Source organism: Stegostoma tigrinum, chromosome 3 (assembly GCF_030684315.1).
Source record: "Stegostoma tigrinum isolate sSteTig4 chromosome 3, sSteTig4.hap1, whole genome shotgun sequence".
NCBI lineage: Eukaryota > Metazoa > Chordata > Chondrichthyes > Orectolobiformes > Stegostomatidae > Stegostoma > Stegostoma tigrinum.
The window spans coordinates 87,332,417-87,360,205 of record NC_081356.1 but is presented as its reverse complement, the minus strand read 5'-3'; the positions used below and the strand labels follow the sequence as shown (position 1 = coordinate 87,360,205).

The following is a 27,789-nucleotide window of genomic DNA, read 5'->3' as shown; positions in this document are numbered from 1 at the left end:
AGGACTTTTGTATGATATGTCCTTTCTCTGTCTTGCTGTTAATTAGACTGCCATCTAAGAAGCAGATGAGCCCTTTCATCCCACTTAATACCTGACCCATAATGTTCTGCTGTACTGCAGCAGCAGATGGTGTCCAAAATGACAACTTCTTGTACAGAACAACCCTCTTTGTTTCCAAATAGCAATCAGATTCATGTTCTTCTCAGTTCATACTAATTCCAAATGAACATTTGACAGGTTATTTCGCATTTTTTTTACACTTGCTACTTTCAATACGTTTTGCACCTGAACACCTTTCCATTGGCGAGAGGAGGAGCTATCCTCACTGGGTGACATTGGGCAAGTATTGTTTTCATCATCAACTTGTCTACTGTTTGTTTCTAATCTCCACAAATCTAAGCAGACCCATCTGAGGCACCTGATAGGTATACTGCTCATCAGTCGCTTTATTACTCCTGTTCGTTATAATCTATTTAGCTGTTTGCTTATTGTTTCTAATTGCCTAGGAAAAACCTTAAAAAGTGCTTCCTGTACGTTGTCCGTGACCTTGATTGTGACTTGTGATGCCTTATTTTTTAATTTAGTCCTCCTTACTCAAAGACTACTTTTGTACTATCTTTGCATTTTCTTGATGTCATATCTTCCTTCCAATCCAAACTGTTCATTACTTACCAATCAGGTTACCATCATTTTGTTCCCTCTTATGGCAAGCAGAGAAGGATACACGATCATATTTCACTCTATTCTGGTGTGATGTCAGTTTAGTGTTAATGTTATTGAAACAGTTAATCAGCTGCATACAAGTTTTATGCAAGTGATTCTGACTTAGGGACTTGTTGTACTTCAGGATAAGCCAGCTCTGCTGTAGCTCTATTAATGAGAAAAGTGTGGATTTCCAACTTTTGTTTCTCCTATGTTGGATGTTTCAATTACATCAGCTCTGTTTGTTCGGATTAGCTTCTCCAATTGTCCCCAAATATGCCTCTGTGCCAGTTTCAGTTGAGTATCATGCTGACTCCTGTGTACCTGAATATGGTGTGCTCACACAAAACATTGTATTCTTTCAAATTTCTCAAATGAAGAGCAAAACAGAAGTTTCATTCAGCCTTTGCCCTTATATTGCTATTGCGTATTGCACTGAGTAAAATTAACAAGTGCTCAATTGCAGGCAGCTGTTTCTGAACAACATTATTTATTCCTCCCAAATAAAAACTGCAGGAGAGATGGCAGGAAGACAAAAGTTCAAGTATTGCCATGTATAACAACGCGTTAAAACTTCCTTTTTTGTGATAAATGTATCAAATATTTGGTATGCTTTATGAATGTTTCCATCCATTATTGTTGCCAATGCAAGAGCGATATGGTTCAAACTAAGGCTGTCTGGGGATAACCACTGCACATGTATTCATCATTCGCAAAGCACCAAGAACCAGTGAGTAAGGGAATTTGAACTTGAATGGTGTTAGTGTTGGTGGAAGGTAAGCATTTATTTATTTGGATCGCTGCAGAGGCAAGACTATTCTGAGTTGTCTACCAGTGAGAAATAAGATGTAAAAGCCAACGTGAGTCATTGGGCTCATAAGTCTGCTCCACCTTTCAATGGTGATGTGATAATCTTCAACTCCACTTACCTGCATTTCCCCAAAAACCTTTAATTCCCTTCCTGATTTGAAATCTGTCTGCCTCAGCTTTGAACATATGCAACAACCCAGCCTCAGTACAGGATTCCGTAGATTCACTAACCGGACAGAAAAAAATTCTCTTCATCTCTATCTTAAACAGAGGATGAGCAATAGATGCTAGCCAGCCAGTGAAGCCAGCATCCCACAAATGAGTTTTAAAAGAAGAGAGTAAACATTTACTCTGGTCCTAAACTCTCCCCCTTCACAACTATCCTGTCTGTTTGTCTAAGAATCTTATATATTTCAATAAGTCATCTTTCCTCCTTCTAAATTCAAACAAATGCAAGCCTAAGCTATTCAGCTTCTCCTAATGTGAAAAAAACCTCTGTACCTGGTGTAACACTGAATTACACTGGTGAGCCTTCTCTGGACTGCCTCTAATGCTACTGTATCTTTCCTTAAGTGAGAGGACAAAAACAATTAACAGTCTACATGTGATCTGATTAGTGTCTTGTATTGTTTTAGCAAGCCTTCCCCACGTTATACTCCATTCCTTTAGAAATAAAGGCCAACACTCCATTTGGCATCTCTGTTACCTTCTATACCAGTTTTTTGTGATTCGTGCAGTAGGATCCCCAATTTCCCTGTTCTGCATCTTTCTGTAGTCTCAATTTCTCCCCTCATCTGAGGTGTGGTGACCGTCATGTTAAACAATCAAGAGGCATTTCTCTCTTTCTCTCTCTAATGAAAGAACAGCCTTATGGCCCAGTAAGACTATGGCAACTCTACCATTTTATTATAATTTGTTCTCATTGAAACCTACCTGTAGCTGGAGTTTCATATCATTTCCTACCATTGAACATTCAATGATGTACTACTGTTTCCAGTTGAAAAATGCAAACTTTTACAAGGTTGAACAAGGTAGATGCAGGAGAGATGTTTCTCACATCTGTGCCATCAACAACCAAGAGACATTGTCTGGCAGAAGAGATAGATGTGGTCTGAGACATGGGATGGTTCATTGGAACCCTCTACCACAGAAGGCTATGGAGACTCAATAATTATATTAAAGACAGAGGCTGGTGGAATTCAAGATGTAATAATGTTGAATGATATTGGGATAGTGTGGGTAAATGGCGATGAGGTACAAGATCAGCCACGATCCAGCTGAATGGTGCAGTAGGCTCGAAGAGCCAAATTCTGATCCTATTCCTTGGATTTGGCCCCCCTGAAAAGAAGTTGGTTCTTACATTGGTATGTGGCTGATTGGCATGTGTATCTCCAGTGGTCCCCTGGAATGCACCCAGGATAAAGAGATTCAGGGTCACTAGGACGAGATGCCCAATGATGCAATTGGAACTGACCTTCTTGGCCGTTATGGCTCGCACATCAGTCCCCGCTCCTCATCAGAGATGCCTTTTATGACCATTGCTGATCTGACCTCTGTGGTTAGCTCATGTTTTGTAAACTCTGGCAGTAGGATAATTTTGTCTTCATGATTGTGCTGCTGTTAATCTCCTCTGCAATATTCTGCTGCTTCTCCACCATGAAGTGCAGCTGGCTAGGATGTTGCTGCTGTCTGGGCCAAGCTCCCACATACCTGGTACTTCTTCAGGTTTTACCAGAGGACTCTCCTCCAGAATGAGTGAGGCTTGTGCTCTTTGAACACTGCTGATCTGACTGGAACACCCTGCTAATAGATCAGCAGTGGTGCTGGAAGCCCTCTTGCTACTAGGCCGCTCTCCAGTGAAACCCTTGCTCAGATTATGATTTTGTCAAGGGTGCCTCAACACCAAATCACATATAAAATTTTGACCTGATGTGATAATATTAGGGGGCCTACCTAATGCCTTCTCTGCACTTTTATTGCCTTCCTTGATCTATTGGCATCTCCCAGCCATTGTCAATCTATATTTGTATTGAAAATTGTCCCTCAGCATTTCATTTGTTTATTTTTGCCCATCTTTTCTACTTGATACTTGTCTATTTTTGAAAAAAAAAATAAGGTTATAAATATGGGAGAAAAATCAATGTGGTTTTTCAAAAGTCGAACATCTGTTTGAAAGATTTGGGAGGAGACTGATATTTAGTTGGTTGGCGATGGTGAATGTAATACTGTTTTCAAGTGATGTTGTGTGAATGGGCACTTAGTCTGAATGGAGCAGTCAGTGCTTATTGAGGCTGTTAAAAGTGTTGTAGTATATTTCATTGTGAATTACATGCCACCACATAGTCCAGCAAATTACATTGCTACTGGAGAAAAGTCTGTGAAGAAATGTTTATAGCCACAATGCTTTGTTCATTTTGACGCTCATTGTATGAGGCTCAAAGGGTGAGATAAGAGTTTCCCTAACAATTTTTTCTCTGTCCTTTTACAGAACGCAGCATTGTTGTCAAGGCCAGTTTTGTCCACATCAATTTGTTCTTGAATTGAGTGGCTTGCAGCTCTTTTAGAGAGCAGATACGGGCCTTGTGTAAGGATAGCAGAATTGCTATCTAGTGAACCAACAATAGGAGCATTAGCCAGGGCTTCTGGATTACTAGCCCAGTGACATTACCGCTTCATCACCACCTCCTTAGTGTATTAATTAATACAAATTAATTTTGTACATTCGTAAATCTGTTTCTTTGATTTTTTTGCAGGTGAGCTAATTGCTATGGTTTAGAGGCATAGAGTATTACAACAAAGGCCGTCATACCTGTGTCAGTCATAAGCACCAGTTTATTTTAGTTCCGTTTTACTGCGCTTGACCCACAGGCCTTGTATGCTATGACACCTCAGTTGGTCATTGAAATACTTTTTGAATGGTGTGATGGTCTCTGCCTCTATCACCTTTGCAGATAGTAAGTGAGTTCCAGATGTCCACCAGCCTCTGGGTGGAAAAGAACTTCCTTAAATCGCTTCGGAATATCTTGCCCTTTACTTTAAATCTGTGTCTGATTTCTCCTATCAATGCTGCTCATAGTTTTGCACAGCGTAAGTTTTTTTTAGGTTCTTCTGATGGAAAGCTGCCACATTTTTGCGAAGTGGCTATTAAACAGGCTTATTTTAAGCAAGTCAGTGAAGCAAGTAAGCAATATACGATCACTTTAAACAAATGTGGCTACTGTCACTTTAAAGTTCACTGTTGCACCGTTCTGATCTATTTTGGCTGATTTCCTCTTTTTAAAAAAACTACAGTGTAGTCACATTCAGGAATGCTGTATATTTGTATACTTAGGTCACACCAATAAAGTTGGAATATATTAAGTTGTTGATGTAACTCTTAATTTGAATTTGGGTCTCATTGAATGCAATCTCTCTTTTTGATCATGTGATTTCCACATATCTTTTCGATTATGACACTTGGACGCCCAAGAACTGTATAGGATTGTTTAATTGTTTTCACGTATCTTGATTAGAGCAAAGAAAGGAAGAAAGAAATTTGTTTGCCATTACAGCACAGTGCATGCTACACACATTTCAACAAGAGCACTTTCAACATGGTTACAAATTACTCAGATCACTACATTTCCTAGTTTCTAGTTTAGTCCACCCCTATAGGCTGGATTCACTATAACTTGCTGTCAGTTCTCATGTAATTAGTATAATGTATCAGTTTATCTTTGTCAAGTTGGTTGAAAAAGCTTCTAGAATCTCATCTTGTAAGGTAGGCCTTCTCTCAAATTTGACTTGTTTGGTACTGGAAGTTTTTGTAAATGTATTGGGTAGGAAGGCGTTTTGAGCAGATTTCAGACTTTGTTTTGCAGAAAGAAAACTATCTAAACAACATTCTCTGTAAATACCTAATGTTCTCATGGTCAACTAAATATTTCCAATAGGAAACTATAAGTCATTTGACCTTTTCATTTTTTTTCCCCTTTCCATTTGTAGCAAAGGAACTGTGTGAGGTGACATTTAAGTAATGTAGACTGCACAAACCACATTTTCCTGCCTGACATTGAATATTTTAGTGAAATAATTTAATTTATTTGAAGAATTTCTCATAGCAAAAAGGAAATGCAAAAAGAAAACCATTAAATGAGTTTCTAAACAATTACAAACAAAGTAAAAAGTGTTGACATGGTAATGGTTGTTGCAAGCTTTAATAATGTCCTTTGCCATTAGAAACAAAATGATGTGTAAGTGTTTGCGGTGTTTCACAGTAATGACTTTCTCAACATAAAAGACCTTTGCATAAATAGTATCAGAGATAATGGGAACTGCAGATGCTGGAGAATTCCAAGATAATAAAATGTGAGGCTGGATGAACACAGCAGGCCAAGCAGCATCTCAGGAGCACAAAAGCTGACGTTTCGGGCCTAGACCCTTCATCAGAGACGGGGATGGGGAGAGGGAACTGGAATAAATAGGGAGAGAGGGGGAGGCGGACCGAAGATGGAGAGTAAAGAAGATAGATGGAGAGAGTATAGGTGGGGAGGTAGGGAGGGGATAGGTCAGTCCAGGGAAGACAGACAGGTCAAGGAGGTGGGATGAGGTTAGTAGGTAGATGGGGGTGCGGCTTGGGGTGGGAGGAAGGGATGGGTGAGAGGAAGAACCGGTTAGGGATGCAGAGACAGGTTGGACTGGTTTTGGGATGCAGTGGGTGGAGGGGAAGAGCTGGGCTGGTTGTGTGGTGCAGTCGGGGGAGGGGACGAACTGGGCTGGTTAAGGGATGCAGTAGGGGAAGGGGAGATTTTGAAACTGGTGAAGTCCACATTGATACCATTAGGCTGCAGGGTTCCCAGGCGGAATGCATAAATAGCTGTATTATTGCAGAGAGAAGCCGGGATTTCAGTATTTCATGTGACCATGCTGATACAAGTAGTTAGCTTTTTTTCTTTATTCATTCAGGGGGTGAGGAGCATTGCTGGCTGAGCCAGCATTTATTACCCATCCCTAATTGCCCAGAGGGCAGTTAAAAGTCAACCACATCGCTGTAGGTCTGGAGTCACATGTAGGCAGACTAGGTAAGGATGGCAGTTTCCTTCCCTAAAGGACATCAGTGAACCAGATGAGTTTTTCCTGACGATCGACAGTCATTGTTAGATTCTTAATTCCAGATATTTATTGAAGTCAAATTCCACCATCTGCCATAATGGGATTTGAACCAAGGCCCTGAGAATATTATCTAAGTCTCTGAATTAACATCCCAGTGATAATACCATTAGGCCATCGTCTCCGCCATTTAGTCAGTATTTTGTTTTATTCATCAAACTCATAGAATACCTACAGTGTGGAAACAGACCCTTCGACCCAACAAGTCTACACTGACCCTCAGAGCATCCCATCCAGACCCATCCCCTGTAATCCACCTAATCATTTTGTCTTTATTGGGAGGACCAGCATTTTGACAGAATTCTTCAGTGGCCCAAAGCATTTTGTAATATTTGCAGTATTTTCTTGTCACTGTTAGAGGAAATGACACAGTCAAATGACTTACAAACAGTACTTCATATGATCACATAAGCTGTCTTTGTAATGATATTTATTGACGGATAAAGCCAGGAGACTGTGGATGAACCCTACTTCTTTTCCTATGAATATCAGTGCAAAACTACCTCAGTACTGTGCTAGAGTGTTAACTAGATTTTTGTGCTGGAAAGGAACCCGAACCCACAATATTCTGACTTGAACAAAAACACATACAATTGAATGATATTTCTTGTAACAGTAATAGTGATGTAAGCTCATTGGACCAAATTATGTCTTTCTGTTCCATAAGAACATAAGAATTGGAGCAGGTGTAAACCATTCTGCCCCTCTAACCTACCCTGCCATTCAAGAACAGCATGGACCCCAGGCCTCAACTCCTGTTTTGTGCAAGCTCAACACAGCTGTCAACTATCTGATATTATAAGAGTCTATCTACCTCTTCTTTAAATTCTTCCAGCCACTTAGCTTCCAAACTCCAACAGGGAGAGAGGGTATTGTAATCCAGATACTCACCACAATCTGGAAGAAGAAATTCCTTCACGGTTTTATTTTAAATGAGTATCCCCTTTAATTTCTAAACATGTCCCCTAGTTCATGATTTCCCAGTAGTACAAACATCACTTCAACATCTACCTTGTCAAGTCCTTTTAAGAACCTTGAATGTTTCAATAAAATCACCCCATTCTTCTAAACTTTAGTGAATACAGGTGTAACCACTGCCTGTTTAACCTTACCTGGTAAGTCAGTTCCTTCATCCCAGGAATCAGCCTAACGAATCTCTTTTGAACAGTGTCCAATTCCAAGACAGGCACCGATGTTACACCATAGTTTCACCAGAAAGGTCAGGCTTTATCCTCAGTTAGTGATAAGCTAATATTGAATCCTAGAATCTCCAGTTTTAGTTGTGAGTACCCTGTGTCCTCAGCTAAACAGGTAAGGAATATAACAATCATTCAATCAGTTAGACCTGCTCTGTCACCATCTGATAACACTTGCAGACATTCTCATCAAAAGTGGACTATCAACAGGTTATGTTAGTAGCTTGATGTCAGCAGCAGTTAAAGCCTGATGATCTTGCTACTTGAGGTTAATGCTTGGCCTTGTATTCTGTATTTAAGCCAAAGAAAGAAAACCATGAAGTTTGAACTTACTGTGCTTTTTGAAATTCGGGTTTCAGTGTAGTGGTGCACAGAACTATAGTGGTTCTGCACTTTAGTTCGAACTGTGTTTCTCTTGTGAATCCTGCAATTGTACAAGCTGCAGACCATCAGAATTCTGTGATACTTTACAACCCTGTCTAGTTTTCTGTTTATACACATAGAAAATAATGGATATTAATTGAATCCATTTTCACTGAAATAATATGATTGCTACATTACAATTTGCAGTGAGTGAAATAGCTTCTCCTGTTGCAACTTTCCCCTCTTTCAGGAATATTTGTCTCTTGCTGCTTCAGATATATGCCAACATCATCAAGACCCCACCCCACCCCTCCCACAACTCCCACCCTGAGTTGCACATATAATTTACTTTCTGAATAACAGATTTGATATAATAGTTAATTGTTATCAGAATTTGTTCCCAAAACTGCCAGGTAATGACCGGATGATATATAGTATCCAATATTCATTTTGCAGTTTAATGGAAATAACATCCATGAGACATTTGCCCTTGACCTTGCTGGAGATATTTGGAACAGTACCAGTCTGTGTAAAACACCCTGAATATATTTGAAAGTATTTTGACTTTTGTCTTTCAGAGCGAGCCCAGTTGCCCAGAAATATGATTGAAAATAGCATGTTTGAAGAGGAGCCTGATATAGTTGACTTGGCCAAAGAGCCACGCCTTCATCCCCTGGAACCTGATGAAGTTGAATATGAGCCCCATAGTTCACGGTTGTTGGTGCGTGGTTTGGGAGAACATGACCTGGAGGATGATGAAGAAGACTATGAATCTTCTGCAAGGCTTTTGGGCATGTCGTTCATGAACAGGAGTTCCAATCACCGCAATAACATGTCCGGGGCTTATAACCGGGAAGCATCAGGGGAACCTTGTTCCTTTTCTTCTGCTCGGACCGTAATTATTGGAGCATTTGTTGTGGTGATTATACTTTCAATAGCGATGGTTGTCTACTTTTTGCCAAAATGTACCTTCACCAAAGAAGGCTGCCATAAAAAGAACACAACTTTAACACTCATATATCCTTTGGCAACCAATGGCCAGGTGTTTCCTTGGCCAAAGATGAGATTACCTAATGCTGTTGTCCCGATGCATTATGATCTTACTTTGCATCCCAATCTCACCACCATGAAATTCACAGGTTCTGTGCAAATAACCCTCCTGGCCAAGGAGGATACCAATAACATCACTCTCCACAGCTATGGTCTCAAAATCAGCAAAGCAACCATCGCTCCAAGGGCATCGAATCAAGCAAAGGATGTCCAGGTTTTGGAATACCTACCACATCAACAAATTGCAATTAAAGTTAATCCAGCACTGTTGAATGGAAAAAAGTACACATTGAATCTGGAATTTGCAGCAAATTTATCGGATGGTTTTTCTGGATTTTACAAAAGCAGCTATCAAAATAAAAACAAGACCAGGTAAACTAATTCTTGTCAGTGTGATTTTCTTCATGTAATTACTGTTCCCCACTAGGTTACATTTGTGTATTGTCTTCAAATACTGCGAAGGAAATAAGTCTCCTCAGTTTTGTCTGATTTGCCCTGTTGCGTACCATTGTCTTGTGGCCCAGCTATTTGTACCACTTCATTGATGTATCTGTTGCTTTTCTTACAGAATGCTGTTAAGTATATGCTGTTCAGTATTAGCATTGAGCATAGTTGCTAAACAAACTGGAAATCCAGAGTATGAATTTAAATTCAATAAATCTGCTCATTTGTGGGCTAACAATCAAACTTGGACATACTAGTCTGAAAATACCCATTCTCTAAGGTGCTTGATTATCATTGACAATTCAAGTGACTCATTCAGGAAAGAAAACCCACGACCCCAAATCAATCTATTCTACACATGATGCAAGGCTGCATTGTTTATTGAATTCTTAAAGCCTTCTGAAGGGTCTACCCATAGATTGACTGTGAATGTGGTTTTATCAACATTTCCCAGCAACACATTATTTTCTAGAAAAAGGATGAAAATATTGTCACCACCTCCTTTTACACATAACTTCAATTCAATGACGGATTCAGAACCCTTTTCCCAAAAGATGAACAGCAGATAAATAAACTTTTATTTTTGGTTCTGTATGGAAGCTGTTCAGTGCTCATGACCAATGGTATTCTTTGTTTAAAATAATTTTCTTGAAGTTCAGATTTTTTTTAAAATCTGGTTTTCCTTGCTTAGCTATCTTTGACTGCCAAAGCTATTCCCCAGGCTTGTGTACTTCTTCATCAGACAGTGGAAAATGGAATTCTTTTGGCTTTGAGCCTTGAATCTGAGCTAAGCCCCTGACAAATCTGGGTTCAGGAATGAGGTTGGAAATCTATGCATTATTGGACTTAGTATCATAGAATCATACAGTACAGAAAGGCCCTTTGACACGTTGAGTCTGTACTGCCAAAGTTCACTACTGCCTACACTAGGTCCATAACCTTGAATGATATGACACTTCAAGTGCTCATCCAAATGCTGTTAGATTGTGAGGTTACATACCTCAACTATTGTCCCAGACACTGCATTCCAATGCACCCCACCACACTCTGGTTGACAAAAAACATTCTATAAGACCTCTAAATCTCTTGCATTTTACTTCAAAAGTGTGCCCCCTTGTTCTTGACCCTTCAACTAAGTAAAACAATTGTTTTCTATCCACCCTGTCCATGTCCCTTATTATCTTAAATACTTTTATCAGCTCCCCATCGACCTTCTGTGCTCCAAGGAAAATAGGTTGAGCTTATCCAGCCAGCAGGTGGTCAGAAACAATTTATAAATTTGGATCAGTATCCCTTTGTTTTCCCTTGTCTCCCACAGCAGTCTGGTATACAAATGTAACAGTGTGTGCAATCTAGAGATGTACTGCAGAAGCTCACCAAAGTTTGGGCAGCACGGTGGCTCAGTGGTTAGCACTGCAGCCTCACAGCACCAAGAACCCGGTTCGATTCCACCCTCAGGCGACTGTCTGTGTGGAGTTTGCACATTCTCCCCGTGTCTGCATGGGTTTCCTCTGACATCCAAAGATGTGCAGGTTAGGTGGGTTGGCCGTACTAAATTGCCTATAGTGTTCAGGGATGTGTAGCTTAAGTGAGTTATGGGGAATAGATCTGGGTGGGATGCTCCAAGGGTTGGAGTAGACTTGTTGGGTTGAGGAGATAATGGGAACTGCAGATGCTGGAAAATCCAAGATAACAAAGTGTGAAGCTGGATGAACACAGCAGGCCAAGCAGCATCTCAGGAGCACAAAAGCCTGCGTTTCGGGCCTAGACCCTTCATCAGAGAGGTCCGCCTCCCCCTCTCTCCCTATTTATTTCAAAATCCTCTCCCCATCCCCCTTTTCTGATGAAGGGTCTAGGCCTGAAATGTCAGCTTTTGTGCTCCTGAGATGCTGCTTGGCCTGCTGTGTTCATCCAGCTTCACACTTCGTTATCTTTGTTGGGTCGAAGGGCCTGTTTCCACACTGTAGGGATTTGATGATATCTATGATCCTTAGACAGGACCTTCCAAATCCACAATGACTTGCATCTTGCAGCACAAGGACAGCAGGTACATATAGGAACACAACCACCCTCAATTTTCTCTCTAAGCCACTCAACATTCTGACTTGGTTGTGGGACAAAATCCTGGAATTCCCTCCCTAGTAGCATTATGTGTCAACACACAGCAAGTGGACTGCAGTGGTTCAAGAAGGCAGCTCATCACCACCTTCTCAGGGTAACTAGGGTTGGACAGTAAATGCTGGCTTGCCAGCAACATCCACATCCCACAAATGAATAAACAAAAAAATCAATTAGCTGGATCTGGGGATCTGCCCACTTTAGAACCAGCTAAAGCTTCCAATTTCTCTTCACTACTTACCTCAATCCTCTCAAAAAAATTCCCAAACCATCTCCTTTGAAATCTGTACTAGCATCCTTCTTTCAAGTAAAGACAGGTGTGAAGTATTCATTTTTCATTCTATCAATGCCCTCTGGCTTCACACAGATTACCTCCTTGGTCCCTGATGGGCCCTGCTCTTTCCCTGGTTTTTCTCTTTCTCTTGATAGTTTACAAGTATATCTTGGGATTCTCACTGATCTTAGGATTTTGCTTAATCTTGCATACTAGCATTCTTCACACGCCCTCTTTTCTATTTGCTTTCTTGCATTTCTCCCTGCATTTGCTATAATTCTCTAGGGCTTCCATTACTTCGTTCTGTACCTGAAATACATCTGTCTTTCCTTTTTAATTCCAGCCCTGAATACTCTTAGACATCCAGGTTCTCACGGTTTGTTGCTCTACATTTTACTATAAAGGGAACATGTTGGGCAAAGTGGCCCGCTTGGGATTCTATGATTTTAATGGCTGCTCCCACTCTATTTTGGCCACATTCTGCCTTATTTTAATAAAATCTGTCTTAGCCCAATCCAAAATCTTTTTGCAGACCATCTTTCTCCCTTTCCACAACCTTAAAATATACGGAGTGGTGTCGCTGTCACTAAAATGCTCCCCTACTGTTCCCTAGAATTAGGTCCAGCACTGCACTGTCCCTTGTAGGACCATCTAGATGTTGATATAAAAAGCTCTCGTGTATGTTTCAAGAAATTTGCCTGTTCTAAATCCTTTATTCTGTGATTATCCCAGTTAATGTTGGGACAGTTGAAATCTCTTCATGTTATTACTGTATTTTATATTTACATGCCTCTGTGAATTAACTCCATATCTGCTTCTCAGAGATAATAGGAACTGCAGATGCTAGAGAATCTGACGTAGCAAGGTGTGGAGCAGGATGAACACAGCAGGCCAAGCAGCATCTTAGGAGCAGGAAAGCAGACGTTACGGGCCTAGACCCTTGATTAAAAAAGGTCTAGGCCTGAAACGTCAGCTTTTCTGCTCCTAAGATGCCGCTTGGCCTGCTGTGTTCGTCCAGCTCCACAACTTGTTATATCTGCTTCTCAATTGCCTGCTGACTATTTGGGTTTTGTTACCGCCTTTTGTCATCTGACTCATTGTTGTGAACCACATTCAAACAAAATTGAAGAACATTCTTTATTGAGCTATAAATATAATAAGTTAGGTCATCTTTTACTCTTCCAGTATTCTCAGTCTCCAGTCTGACTGTTTTAGTTGCCATCGTTTATTTTGAACTGAGAGCTGAGTTGTTTCTAAGAGTGCTAAATTAAGAGGGCTTATTGGCAAATGTGTGCACAGTTTCTAGCAGGTATCTCATGATAGCAGTTTGGCGGTACAGTTAATGTGTTTATTCCATAATTTCAGTTGCAGTCAACTAATCCTAGCTAGATTTTGGATTTTTGTTTCTCTGAACAGCTGAAACATGTAAAGGTTTATTATTTGCTTTCATTTTTCTTTATAAAACGTGATTTGATACCTAATGACATCACAACTGAAGATTAATGCTGAGTTTAGTTGAGCTGGAACCTTATCTCTACCATGCTGCTGACCAGTTTGGATACGTGGGCACTGACACTTGGTGGTATTGTGGTGAGAATTCCACTGTTAGCAGCTAACTCAATTTTATTCTTGCTGCTGCCAAAGTAATCTCTGTAGGAAAGAAGAAATCTATTCATTCATTTCGTAATCTCAAAGTGGTTTTAAACTTCCCTTACGTTGTACCTTTAAAATTATAGAGCACTGATTGGTTGTGGAAGAGAAAGGCAATAGATTGGCTCACTCCTCCTTGTCTTGAATGAGGTGGCTCTTAAACCTTTATGTCTGCCCCCTCCATTGGACTCTTTACAGAGATGGGATATTTATCTCTGGTGTCCTGGTTTAATATTCATCCCTCAATCAATGTCACTAAAACAAATATGTTATCTGGGCATTATCTCAAGCTTACTTGGTGTAACTTGCTGCATTTCATAGATTATAATTGTAAATACATCAAATGCATTTCGGCATGCCCTCAAATGATGAAGACATTTTTAAAATGCATGTTGTTCTTTGTATTTGAGGCATTATCGAGATTGTGGTTGTGATGTTTAATGATATTTCAAAAAGATGATTTTTTTCCTATCACTTCTGAGAGACCAAAGCAATTCTTTGGCTGTTATTTTACAAACATTAAGTTTACTGTCTTCCACATCATGGATTTTTCCAAAGTATTTTCCAATAATAATCTCAAATGAGACAGCCTCAATGACTATGGTAGGCTGACTTGTGATGGAGAATTGTGGCTGATTGTTGAACCATCAGTTGTAGGATTGCTGGTGGTCTTAATGGATTCTGGTAGGTTTAAGAACTTATGATCCTAGTAGAGATCAACTAACTAAAACAGACTGAATTTACTGAATGCCACCAATGAAAAAAGCAGTGGTCAAGATTTTGTTTTTTTTTAATTTTACCTCAGTCACTGTTTTAACACTAATTGGAAGATGCAACAAAGATGTATCTCATGAGTTTTCTGTGTAATCCACTCGGCGTATGTGGCAGCAATTTCAGCCACAAAGTCTCCTAAAATTCTGAACTTCCTGATGTAAAAATTTACCTACCTTTCTATGAGGACTGACCTTCAATTCTCATCCAAAGCTGCTCCACACCAACCCACGTTGCACAGTTGTGGGCTTTATCAAAATGCTGCACTTGTCCAATACCTCTTTAGGTCTGCTCATGGTAGTTTTGATGGTATAAAACCACCAGCACTGTCTTTGTCTGATCGTTCAGTGACAACTCGAATAATGTTATGACCAAGTCCAGTGAGTTAGTTACACTAAGTACCAGAAACACCTCCCATTTGAAGTGGGAGTGAACCATGCAGTCCCTTGAAGCTGCTCGGCCATAAAATAATCTTGTTTCAGGGATAGTAGGAACTGCAGATGCTGGAGAACCTGAGATACCAAGGTGTAGAGCTGAATGAACACAGCAGGCCAAGCAGCTTTTTTTCTGAAGAAGGGTCTAGGCCCAAGAAGAAGAGTCTGAGCCCAAAACGTCAGCCTTCCTGTTCCTCTGATGCTGCTTGGCCCGCTGTGTTCATCCAGCTCTACACCTTGGTATCTGCAATAATCTTGTGTTTGTTTTCAGCTGCTGGATCCAGTCTTTGTTTTCTTCAGTCTGCTACACTATACCACTTGATGCTCAGCACTTAGATGATTCTGTATCTTTTGTCTGACTTCAGTTTCAAGTTCAGCTTCACCAGAAACTTTAGTTTTTAGGGGTGGTGAAACTAAAATTGAAACTTTAGGGTACAGTCTTACATATTGCATCTTATAACTATGATTCTGTTGATATAAGACCATAAGATGTAGGAGTAGAAGTAGGTCATTTGGCCCATCAAGTCAGCATTGTCAATCAATGAGGTCGTAGCTCATCTGATTATACTCGACTGCACCCTCCTTCTTCATCTCTATAACTTTCGATGCCCTCGGTAATTAGAAATCTGTCTGTTTCTGCCTTGAGTGTGCTTAATCATCCAGCTTCGAGAGCTATGTATGATAAATAATTCCATAGATTCACTGTCCTTCAAGATCCTCATTTCTGTCTTAAATAGGTGACCTCTTATTCTGAGATCATGCGTTCTGGTGCAAGACTCTTTCACAAGGAAGAATAGACTCTGTATCAACCCTGTCAAGTCCCCTAAGGAGCTGATATATTTCAATAAGGTCTCCCCAACCTACTCAGTTTCTCCTTTATAAGAAAGTCTCTTTGTATCCAAACCTTCTCTGGGCTGCCTCAATTGTCATATATCTTTCCTTCAGTACAAGGACCAAATCCCTTCTGAGTTTTCTAGGTATTGTCTGACTAATGCCTTGCATAATCTTAGCATGACCACCCATACTCCATTGCCTTTGAAAATGAAAGTTTATGGTTTCCTTTAAAAGTTTCCTTTTAGTTAGGTTCTGACACACAAAAGAAAGTTTGGACCATTACAGAATGTACCATGTTTCTGTTAAGTAGTTTTTATTTTCAGAACATCCTGTGGATCATGTTTTTTTTCCCTGTCCTTTTACAGAATATTGGCCGCCACACAGTTTGAGCCAACTTCAGCACGAAAGGCTTTCCCATGCTTTGATGAACCAGCTTTTAAGGCAACATTTACGATCAAGATAATCAGGGATGCTGAACACATCTCATTATCCAACATGCAGAAGGTTAAGGGAAACTTTTTCATAATAATATTATGATAAAAACCTATGCTCCAGATTTTGTTGAGGCAAACTCCATCAGTGAAATGTAAGATTACGTGCTTGTTTACATTTTCAAAATTTTTAGTCATGAAATAGTTAACTGTTTGAGCTGCTACTGGCTTAGTTTTGAAAATAAGGTATATGAGGCCTTGATGAGCAACAGAACAAGAAGTCTGGCTCCTTAATCAAGAAGATTAAAAAATTATAAAATAAATAGCAGGACAGAGAAGGAGGGGAATTGGGTGGGTTTGCGATCTAATCGGGTGCAGAAATGCAAACAAAGGGGAATAAAAGATTGTTTTCGAGTCAGAGAGGAAAAGCGAAAGGAATTTTCTTTAAAAATCTAAAATAATTCAGAAGCTGGAAGAATCAGGTGAGTGCTTAACTTTTATTTTCTGGGCAGTTATTAAAACATATGAACAAATGAATTTGAAGTGGGAGTGAACCATGCTGTCCCTTGAGATTGCTGTGCCATAAAATATTAACAATATCTGGTCAATAAAAGTTTATATTCAGCGATGATTACTAGATCTAATTTTCTGTGGACAACTCAATTACTATGTAGATATAGTAACTTCTTGAGTATTACAGGGACGCTAATGCAATGTACTGTTTTATGGCTCAAGTGAATGAAGATTTTGATAGCAGATGAGGGCAAATAATGATGGAGATTTTTAAAGTGAGGAAGGTCAAAGTGGGCAGTGTTTGGGATGAGACAGCACAAGATCAGGTAAAAGCTTGAGATTGAATAGGATGCTAGGGTGAAAAACATTCTTTTTAAGGGTGGTACAGGACAAGGAAATTGGTGGCATTGACACAATGTTTGTTGGCAGGAGAAAAGGCAGTGTTTAATTGGAGAAAGCTCCTGCTCAGCCAGGTTGGAAAAGCTGTCTAATAATTTGGATTTAGAATTGGTAATGACGTAGAACTATGTGTTGTCAGCGTGTATGTGGGGCGTTGTGCTTGAGATAATATTGCCAAAGGAAGAAGAGGTAACCATAGGGAGAAATTTCTTTGATTGTAAAGATAATGACATGTCTTTGGAAAAGAAAGCCAATACTGGAAATTTTCTCTGATTGCAAAGGCAAGAGTGAATAAAGGTGAGAGCAGGTAAGTGAAGCTGGTTAAAGAGAGGAGTTATAGAAGGATATTTGCCTTGACAATGCCAAAGGGCACCGAAGACTTTTAGAAGGAATGGGAAGGATAATACCTTCCAGTCATTCATGAAATACAGTGGTGCTGAAACTTAATTTGAACCAATTTGTATATGGAGTTACTAGAAAGTTAGGCATGAACTTTGGAAGCATTTGCACTTTCAGAGACTTAAGAAAGGGGAATTGTAGATGAACGTTATAAAACATCATACAACATCTGTCATCGGAGAATGTAGTTGATCTCACTATTCAAAATGTGCTGGGTTCTTGCTGCTGGTTTATTGCCTGATGAATGTTGTTGCTAGTAATGGATATGAATGGAGATAGTTGGCCTTCCCTATGATAACCTTCAAACTTGCTACTCAGGCTCATTAAAGAAGAATTACTATGTGGAGTCAGTGCATTTAGGAGTAGCAAAAAGAAGAATGAAATCAGTAGAATAATGAGAGAACAACCTTGTCAGCACTGTTTGACATTAGAGTTACTGTGAAGAATTGAATATTCCTATTACATTCCTTACATTTGTTAGAGTAGAATGCATTATCCGAGCTGTTGTTCTGATGCACGCTTTTGTTTCGGAAAGGAGAAAGCTTTCAAAAATTCAAAATAAATTCCCCCAGCATTGTACAACCTTCAATAAACAGGAGATAGAACTATGTCAGCTGATTACAACAGCGTCTCGTGTTCAGTTGACTGGGAGGGAATGAAAGAATACATCAGGTTTTTTTGAAGTGCATATTTAGACATCACAAAAGGTTGCAATTCTTGCCTTTGCTGCAATGTTTACTTCCCTCATGATGTCGAGTAATCCTGACATTCATTTAGATTCTGGTGAAAAGTTGCAACTTAAACAAAGTACCAGAATATCTCTGACATCTAGGCGTAAGTATTTTATCACAGTTGATACCTTCAGAATAAGAAGGAAGGCTACATTTTAATTTATCAATTTTTATTTCTTTCATTTATGTCCCAGTGATTTTTGGTATTAATTCCTATAATTTAATCTTTCCTGCCCTTGTACTTTCTTGTAACATAGAACAGTTTAGAACTATGCTAGAACAATAACAATCCACAAGTTGGATAACAACATTTCATGAACAAGTGGGCATGAGCGTGACGTCAAAGCATTTAGCACCTGCAGACTGCATTGGCGTATCTTCTTAATGAGTTGTTTTCAACTTTTCCTTTTGGTTTCCAGCATTTGCAGTATTTTGCTTCTTAATGAGCTTATTAGTTACGTGACTGCAAGCTCATTTAAAATGAGAACTGAAGCTGCTATCCTGCTTATGTGTGAATTATAACTCTGAATATAAATTTCTGTTAAGTGTACTTAACAAGACTGATTTCTTTAGAAATGATTTGTAGAAGATTGTGGCCTGTTGAAGTATTGTATTAAAGTTAACAATGGTTCTGCAGTGATCGTGTCCCCTTGAGCACAAACTCGGACTAACAAACAGTCCAGAAATCAGTCAAAGTGGAAGGTGCAGTGTATTGCCAAGCAGTTCATCTTCTATCCAACATCATTGATACTATTTTTGTTTGAAGCGCAGCTCCGTGGTTAGCAGTGCGCCAGAGACCTGAGTTCAATTCCACTCTTGGGTGACTATCAGTGTGCAGTTTGCACATTTACTCCATGTCTACGTGGATTTCCTCTGAGTGTTCAAGTTTCCTCCCACAGTCCAAAGATGTACCAGTTAGGTGGATTGGCCATGTGAATAGTGCCCACAGTGTCCAGGGATATGCAGTCTATGTGAGTTAATCACGGGAAATGCGTCGTGGCAAGGATAGAGTAGGGGTTGAGTCTGGGTGGGATGCTGTTCGAAGGGTCAGTATGGCTTGTTCCACACTGTAGGGATTCTATAACCCTATGAATGAAGTATGAAGAAAGTGCAGTTCCAGCAAGTAAAAAAAAAAATTTCCATTATGCAACAGTCAAGAATCTTGTTATAAATATGGGCACAAATTTAAAATTGGATTAATTATTACAAGTGTTAATAATTCTATGTGAAGAACTGAAATATTAAGCCAGAAGGCCTAATTGCATGAAGATTAGAACTGTAGTTGTTTCTGGTGATAATGATTAGGCTGTTTCCAGAACCTAACATTACAAGGCATTCCAGTGATGTTTTCTCTTCGTCTACATTCCCAAAACAGTGCTTGTTTTCAGTTTTATGGGCAGAGCTCTAGCAGCCTACACGGAGCGTTTAGAAGGACAGGCAGGCAGCTTGGACGGGAGTCAAAAAATAAACCAGTTTCCTGATTCTGGGTTAAAGTCTTGCACTCGGGTTCTCCAAAATGTGCAGATGGGTTAGATGAAATGTGGACTTCAAAGCAGGGGTTTGTTGATACAACTTCTTCTAACCCTCCTGTGGTACTGTAGAGTATATTTACTTTATTCCAGCTCCTGTATTGACCTGAGGTGTGTTTTCCCGGTGAGATCTGGAATGCTGAAGAGTTGCTTGATTTTAGTTACTGAACTAGGCTACAGGATATCAGGAAATGGTTTCAAGAGTTGAATGCAGCTGCAGTGGTTAAAGTAAGGCGGGTAGGGTTGAGATTCGTTCCACTTTGTCCCAGGTTTATACTAATCTGTTAACCAGTGACTTTCTGACTGGACCAATAGTTAAGACCTTTGTTACATTTATTGCATATAACACAAAATGGGACCAAGGACGCCAAAGGTATAATGTGATGAGGTTCAGAAAAACAATGGAGTTTCTGTGTGTTTGTCTAAATGAGCTTTAAAGTGTAACTGCAGTTAGTTAGGATGGGTTTCAGCTTGGTTTTCCAATACTGTGTCTAAACCACTTTTTTTCAGAATGAAATAAATGCAAGAAATTTATTCCTTGGTAAGCTAGGTTGTCTTTAAAAATGCAAATTAGTGAATGTATAACAGACAAATTTGCAGATGATGCAGCAATCGTTGGGAAGGCAAACGGTGAGGATGACACAAAGGGATATGGACAGGTTAAGTGAGAGGGCAAAAATTTGGTAGATGGAAAATAATGTGGGAAAATGTGAGGTTGTACACTTTTGGCAGGAAAAATAGAGGAGCTCAATATTATTTAGATGTCAAAAGACTGCAGAAAGAAACAGAAGAGAGATTTGGGGAGTCTTTGTCCCTAAATCACGAAAAGCGACCAATTGGCTTTTGTTTCAAAGAGAATAGAGTACAGTAGTTGAGTGGCTTTGCTAAATCTATATAAGGTGGTCGTCAGACCACAGCTGAAATACTGTGAATAGTTTTGGGTCCTTTAACTAAGGAAAGATATACTGACATTGGAAGCAGACCAGCGAAGATTCACTAGGCTTATACAAGGTATCGAGAGACTAAGCGTGTACTCTTTGGAATTTAGAAGACCTGAGAGGCAAACTTATTTAAACATCCAAGATTTTAAGAAGCCTTGTGGTAGGTTAGATGCAAAAAGGCCATTTCTGCTTGTGGGAGAGTCTAGAACCAGAGAGCGTAATCATAGAATCGATACAATGTGGAAACAGACCCTTCAGCCCAACAAGTCCGCACCGACCCTGAGACCTTTGTACCCAGCCCCATGCCCCTATAACCCACCTAATCAACACATCCCTGAACACTATGGGCAATTTAGCATGGCTAATCCATCTAGCCTGCACACCTTTAGACTGTGGGAAGAAACTGGAGCACCTGGAGGAAACCCACACAGAGAGAATGTGCAAACTCTACACAGGTAGTCATAGAACATAGAACATTACAGCATAGTACAGGCCCTTCAGCCCTCGATGTTGTGCCGACCTGTCATACCGATTTCAAGCCCATCTAACCTACACTATTCCACGTACGTCCATATGCTTATCCAATGACGATTTAAATGTACCTAAAGTTGGCGAATCTACTACCGTTGCAGGCAAAGCGTTCCATTCCCTTATTACTCTCTGACTAAAGAAACTATCTCTGACATCTGTCCTATATCTTTCACCCCTCAACTTAAAGCTATGCCCCCTCGTGCTCGCCGTCACCATCCTAGGAAAAAGGCTCTCCCTATCCACCCGATCTAACTCTCTGATTATTTTATATGTTTCAATTAAGTCACCTCTCAACCTTCTTCTCTCTAATGAAAACAGCCTTGTGATCTGTGGATAGTCGCCTGAGAGTAGAATCAAACCTGGGACACTGGTGCTATGAGGCAGCAGTGCTAAGAACTGAGCCACCATGCCACCCCTATTAGATCAGAATAAGAGTTGCATATTTAAGACAGTTATGAGGAGGAATTTATTCTCTCAGAGGTGAGTGAATCTGAAGAATTTTTTACTGCTGAGGGTTAGTGAGGCGTCATTAAGAACATTCAAGAATCAGGTAGAAACTTTTTTATTATCAGTTAGGGAATTAAGGGTTATGCGGAAAAAGACAGGAAAGTGGAGTTGAGGATTATCAGATCAGCCGTGATTTTGTTGCTGGAGCAGACTAAATGGCTGATGTATGCTCCTATGTCTTACAACCTTTGGTCTTACAACACTGCAGAAATGTTTGATGATCAGTATATCTGTACAATCTCTTCTAGGATGCTACAACATCACTTGACAATGGACTGTTTCAAGACACATTTGCAGAAAGTTTAAACATGAGCACTTACCTGGTGGCATTTATTGTGGCTGAATTGAAGAATGTCTGCCAGGAGACTGAAAGTGGAATTCTGGTAAGTCTTTACGATTCTGTAGTAGTTACTTCTACTTCATTGCAGGAAAGGCTTCATTTATTGTCTGTCCCCATTCCTCCAAGATGATGATAGCCGGCCTTCTCTTTGAATCACTGCAGTTGTTGCACTAATGGCAATCCTTTAAAGGTGTTTGTTAGGAGTTCTACAATCTGACCTAGTGATGACAATCTTGTAGATGTTGAGTCCAAGTCTAGGTGGTATGTAACATTGAAGTGATGCCATCCTCACAATATTGCTGATTTTGTTTGTTTTTCTGATGGTAGAGGGTGCGACAGAAGCAGGTATTAATAATATAGCTCTGCTGCATTATTGTCTGATGTTCTGTAGATTGTAGATGCAGCAGTCACTGTGTACCAGTGGTGGAAGGAGTGAGCATTCACTCCATTTGTAGAAGCATTAATAAAGCTAACTGATGCATCCTGGAGACGGACAGACATGTTGATAGTTTCGCCTGAATCTTTCTAAATGCATGGTGAGCATTCTATCAGTCTCGAGTCTTGTGAGATGGTGACAAGACTTCGAGGGAGCTGGATATTAGTACCCTCCCACTGTCCTGCAGGTACACTATTGATGTGGTTGGTGCAATTCAAATTCTGGTGAATAGCAATCCACAGGATACAGATGTTAAGAAACTGGTGTAGCTAAAGATCAAGAAACGTTAGTGGGTATTCTCTTGTTTGAGACGTTCAGAATGCGTTCAGTTGTGTTACAATTTTAACTTCTACTAACTAACCCTGAGTCTAGGTGACATAGGTCACTTTATTGTCAAAGGAGCTGTGATATTATTAGTGAACAGCCCCATTCATGACCTTAGAATCAAAAGTGAAGGTCATTGATAAAGCATCTGGAGGCGGTTTTGGGAAAGATACATCTCTGAGGAACTCCTGCCATAATATTCTGGCACTCTAGCATTAACAACAATAAACATCTGCCTAGTTACCAGATAAAGTGCCAGCTATCTAACAGCAGTTCCTTTGGACACCTGTAGATTTCATTTGTGCTGAAACTCTTCAATGTGTTACGAAGTTGAAGGCTGTGACGTTAATCTTCGCATCTTTTTGACATTCAACTCTTGCTCCCTTCGATAAAGGGGATTTGAGGAAAAGATTTTCACCAATAGGGTGCTGGAGTTCTGGAGTGCCCTGCTGGAGGATAGTTGAGGCAGGAAACCTTACAACTTGTAAAAAGTACTGGGATGAAGACTTGAAGTGTCATAACATTCAAGATTGTGGGCCTAGTATGGGGAGGAACAAAGAATAGCATAGGAATAGGTCCTTTGGCCCTCCAAGCCTGCAGTGGCACATTTTGCCCTTCCATACTAGAACTGTCTTCACTTACAGGATCCATATTCCTTTACTGCCCTCCTATTCATGTATCTGTTGACGTGCTTCTTGAAAGCTACTATTGTATCTGCTTCCACCATCTTCTCTGACATGCGTTTGAGGCACTTATCACCCTTTGTGTGAAAAACCTGCCTCACGCATCTCATGTAAATTTCCCTCCCTATGCACCTTGAATCTGTGTCCCTCAGAAATTGCTGGGGAAAAGCCTCATATTTTCCACTCTGTCCATGCCATTTACAATTCCATAAACTTCTATTAGGCTGTCCCTCAATCTCCTGTGTTCCAGTGAAAACAAACTAGTCGATCCAACCTTCTTCACAGTTAAAATCCTCTACACCAGCAACATCCTGGTAAACCTTCTGTACCCTCTCCAAAGCACCCACATCCTGCTGGTAGTGTGGTGACCAGATCTGTATGCAATATTCCAAGTGTGGCCTAACTAAAGTTCTGTTAAGCTGCAGCATAACCTTTCTATCCTTATACTCAATGTCCCTTCCGATGACGGCAAGCTTGCCATTAGCTTTTTCTACGACCTTATCTATTTGCGCTGCCATCTTCAGTGATCTGTAGACCTTCACACCCAGATCCCTCTGCAGATCAGTACTGCTGAGGGTTCTGCCATTCACTGTATACTTTCCAGCTGTACTTGACCTTCCAAAATGCATCACCTCACATTTGTCCAGATGAAATTCCACCACCATATTTCTGCCCATGCCTCCAACTGTTCGATATCCTGGTGTATCCTCTGACAATCCTCCTCACTGTCTGCAACTCCACCAATCTTTGTATTGTCTGTGAACTTATTAGACCAGCTGTGCTTTCCTCCAAATAATTTGTGTGGACCACGAACAGCAGAGGTCCCACCACTGATTCCTGTAGAACATCACTAGTCACAGCCCTCTATTCCAAAAAGTATCCTTCCACCCCTATCTTCTGACTCCTATGATTAAGCCAGTTCTGTATCCATTTTGCCAGCTCACCCCTGATACTTCACCTTTTGCACCAGTCTGCCATGAGGGACCTTGTCAAAGGCTTTACTGAAGTCCTTGTAGACAACATCAACCGCTTTTCCCTTATAAGTAATTTTCATCATCTCCTCAAAAAACTTGATCAAGTTAGTAAGGCATGGCCTGTCCTGCACAAAACCATGCTGTGTGCTGCTAATAAGTCCATTTAGTTCTAAAAGCATATAGATCTTGCCCCTGAGAATCGTTTTGAATAATTTCCCTACCACTGACATGAGACAACATTGGCTACTCTCCAGTCCTCTGGCACCTGACCTGTGACCAAAGACAATACAAAAATGTCTGTCAATGCTGCAGCAATTTGTTTCTTGCCTCCCTCAATATCCTGGCATACATAACATCATGATCCAGGGACCTATCTACCTTAATACTTTATAAGATGGACAACACCTCTTCCTATTAAATAGCAACTTGGCTTAGAAACTTGACACACCCTTCCCTGAGATCATCCTCCAGCAATTCCTTCTCTCTGGTGAATACCCACATGAAGCATTCATTTAGGAACTCACCTACCTCTTCTGGCTCCACACATAGATTCACTTCTTTGTCCTTGAGGGGGCCAACCCTTTCCCTGGTTACCTTCTTGCTTTTAAATATGTATAAAAAGTGTTGCAAGCCTCTTTAATCCTGTTTGCTAAAAGAAGTAGGATGACATTCAGCAAATTAGTTCCCAACAATCCTTAGCAGTACAGACTGATATACTGAAAGGTTCCTTCTGTGCTGTATAATTCAACGATTCTAAGGTGGTGATGAGGGTCAGGACCTGAGCAGAACCAGAATTGACCATTGGTGAACAGATTACTAGCAAGTGGCTGGTTCTTGATGGTAACATTGATGATTCCTTGCTTCAGTTTATGATTGAAAGGAGACTAACAGAATGCCAGTTTGTTGAGTTAGATTTCCCTTGTTTTTGTTGATGAGATGTACCTGACAACCTTTCACCAATGCTGTAGTTCAGTTGAAATCTCTTTTACTACATAGATTTTCATCAGGCATTGATGTCTTTGCAGCATACTGTACACTCAGCTGCTTCACTTTATGACCCATAGACAAATTAGCTAGACACTGGTTGGTATGATAACGGGGACCTCAGGAGAAGGCTAGGGAGAAATATTCACTCAGCACCTTTGGATGAGTCTTTTGCATGTGTGTCAGGTTCTTTTGGTTCATGGTGTAGATATTAATTCAACCACCTTTTCCTGCTGGTCACCTAGTTGTCCACCACAGTTTTGAACTGGATCTAGTAAAAACACAAAGTTTTTTTCTCTAATTCATTAACTGTGGACTTGCCCTGGTTTATGCATAAAGTGTGACAGATGTACTGAATCAGAAGGTTGCATATTATAATGTAGATTTGCACTGCTGTTGCTCATGGTTTGTGTTGATGTTTAGTGTTGGGCTGCCAGATCAATTATCTTGTCTGCCCACCTTATCACAAGGCTACCACAATGCCCAACGAAGGGTGTCCTGCCCGTGGAGATTGCCTATAATCGACTAATTGTCTGTCAACTCACCACAGTCAAGAGGTTTTCTGGCAATACAACTCACTTGTGATGAAACAATCTGATCCTATCCTCTTAAATTTACCCAGGTATCTATATATGCTGTTCCTGACAAGATGGATCAAATGCATTATGCATTAGAAGCATCAATGAAGCTTCTGAAATTTTATGAAGACTTCTTTAATATATCCTATCCCTTAAAGAAACTGGGTAAGTTAGAATAAACATTTTTCATAATGAAGTTTGGACAAGCTGCTGCTGTCTGTCCAAAACAGAGACTGAAAATAGCCTTAACTGTCCCTACTGCATTATGATATTTGTTGAAGTGTTCAAATGCCAGACAGCATGTTAAATGTTATATGACCTAACACTGGAAGGCTTAAAGGACAGCCATGCTTGTGACCTCATTTGGGTTTTAGTTTCATGTTTGTACATTGGCTTATGAATGCACGTACAGCCTGCATGCTTAAAAGATGTCCCTACTCATCTGACTGGTATGACATGTCGAAGAATATCTTAAGCTCTGAGTGAAGCAATTGGATATGATTTACAAACCAAAGCTAAGCAAAACCTTGATTTGGTTGAAGTAACAATATTTGCACCAACAAGCATAAGACTTGTACGTTGGCCACCTTCCATGTTCCCTTTGAATTTTTTAGGTAGGGTATATACACTTGGAAGGATTATTGTATGGCCTGACCTTGGATCGCATCATACAAGTCGACTTCATCTTAGCTAACAATTCAATTTGTCAAATAGAACAAGCCCCTGTACTTCTTTTGTGCTAATAAATATGATGATATTTTCAGAGTTCATGTTTAATTTTACATGTTGGGAATTAATTTGCTGAATGTTTCATTGGACATTCTTCAACATTGTATTCGAGAGAGTGCAGTCCCGACTCAGTCCATGGAAGCTGTTTCTTTACTGCAGAATTTGTCAAGCAGATCTTCAGCTCGTGATGCAGCTATTTCAGAATTTCACAAAGACTAAAGAATGTTATTTACTTTCTGCCTACATAAATAAAAAGAGCCAAGGGAATAGATGGTACAGTGAGTCAGTTCACTTCCTTTTCTCTGTCAGTTGTGAATTGCTAAAATTAGTTTCTCAATTAATTTTCCACTTTAAAAACATTGGTATTTTACTGCTCAACTGTGAGAAACAACCTCTAATTGAGCACTAAACTGGCTAGTTCACGATGATGGCTTGAGGGAAATAGCCCTCTTTGGAGGTCTGTTTAAAATTTGTTAATGGTATTCTCACAGAGGTGTATTTCCCATAACAAGGCAGTGCTCCTGCAGTAATAGATGTCAGTTTGGTCAGGTTTTTATTTTCTGTAGATATATACATAACTAAAGAGAACAGCAAGACACAGAATTTTTTTTTAACTGTATGAATACCATACTGCAGATAGAAGGAAGGCTGTCAATTCAGCTTAGCCTCAGTCATTACCACACCTTGTGACCAGCCCAATAAGATTATTGTTCCTACCTTGTTTCCTGCTGCCATGTGAAGATTGGCTCCATTATGGGGAAGCACAGTATCCATCCCCATCCCTGTGTCTCCCTTGAAGTGCACACAGAGGTGTCTAATGTTGTTTCTTCACAAGTGGCAGCCCCCACTGTCTTATCCTCTTCTCACTTGTTGAATTTCCCTCCAAGCACATCTGTCAGAGACTTATCAACTTTTTGACCCACACTGTATGTTTGAACTCTAACAACCAATCAACAATCACTGCCT

The 27,789-nt window shown here is 40.1% G+C and overlaps 1 protein-coding gene across 2 annotated transcripts in view; it reads left to right on the top strand.

The window, feature by feature from the left end:
- lnpep (leucyl/cystinyl aminopeptidase) overlaps positions 1-27,789 on the top strand; it is a 96,014-nt gene that overhangs the window by 21,045 nt on the left and 47,180 nt on the right. For both annotated transcript variants that reach the window (XM_048526890.2, XM_048526889.2), the window contains exons 2-5: positions 8,798-9,641; positions 16,160-16,298; positions 22,024-22,158; positions 26,139-26,259. In XM_048526890.2, the coding sequence (XP_048382847.2) occupies positions 8,798-9,641; positions 16,160-16,298; positions 22,024-22,158; positions 26,139-26,259 (1,239 nt within the window). The remainder of the gene's footprint in view (positions 1-8,797; positions 9,642-16,159; positions 16,299-22,023; positions 22,159-26,138; positions 26,260-27,789) is intronic.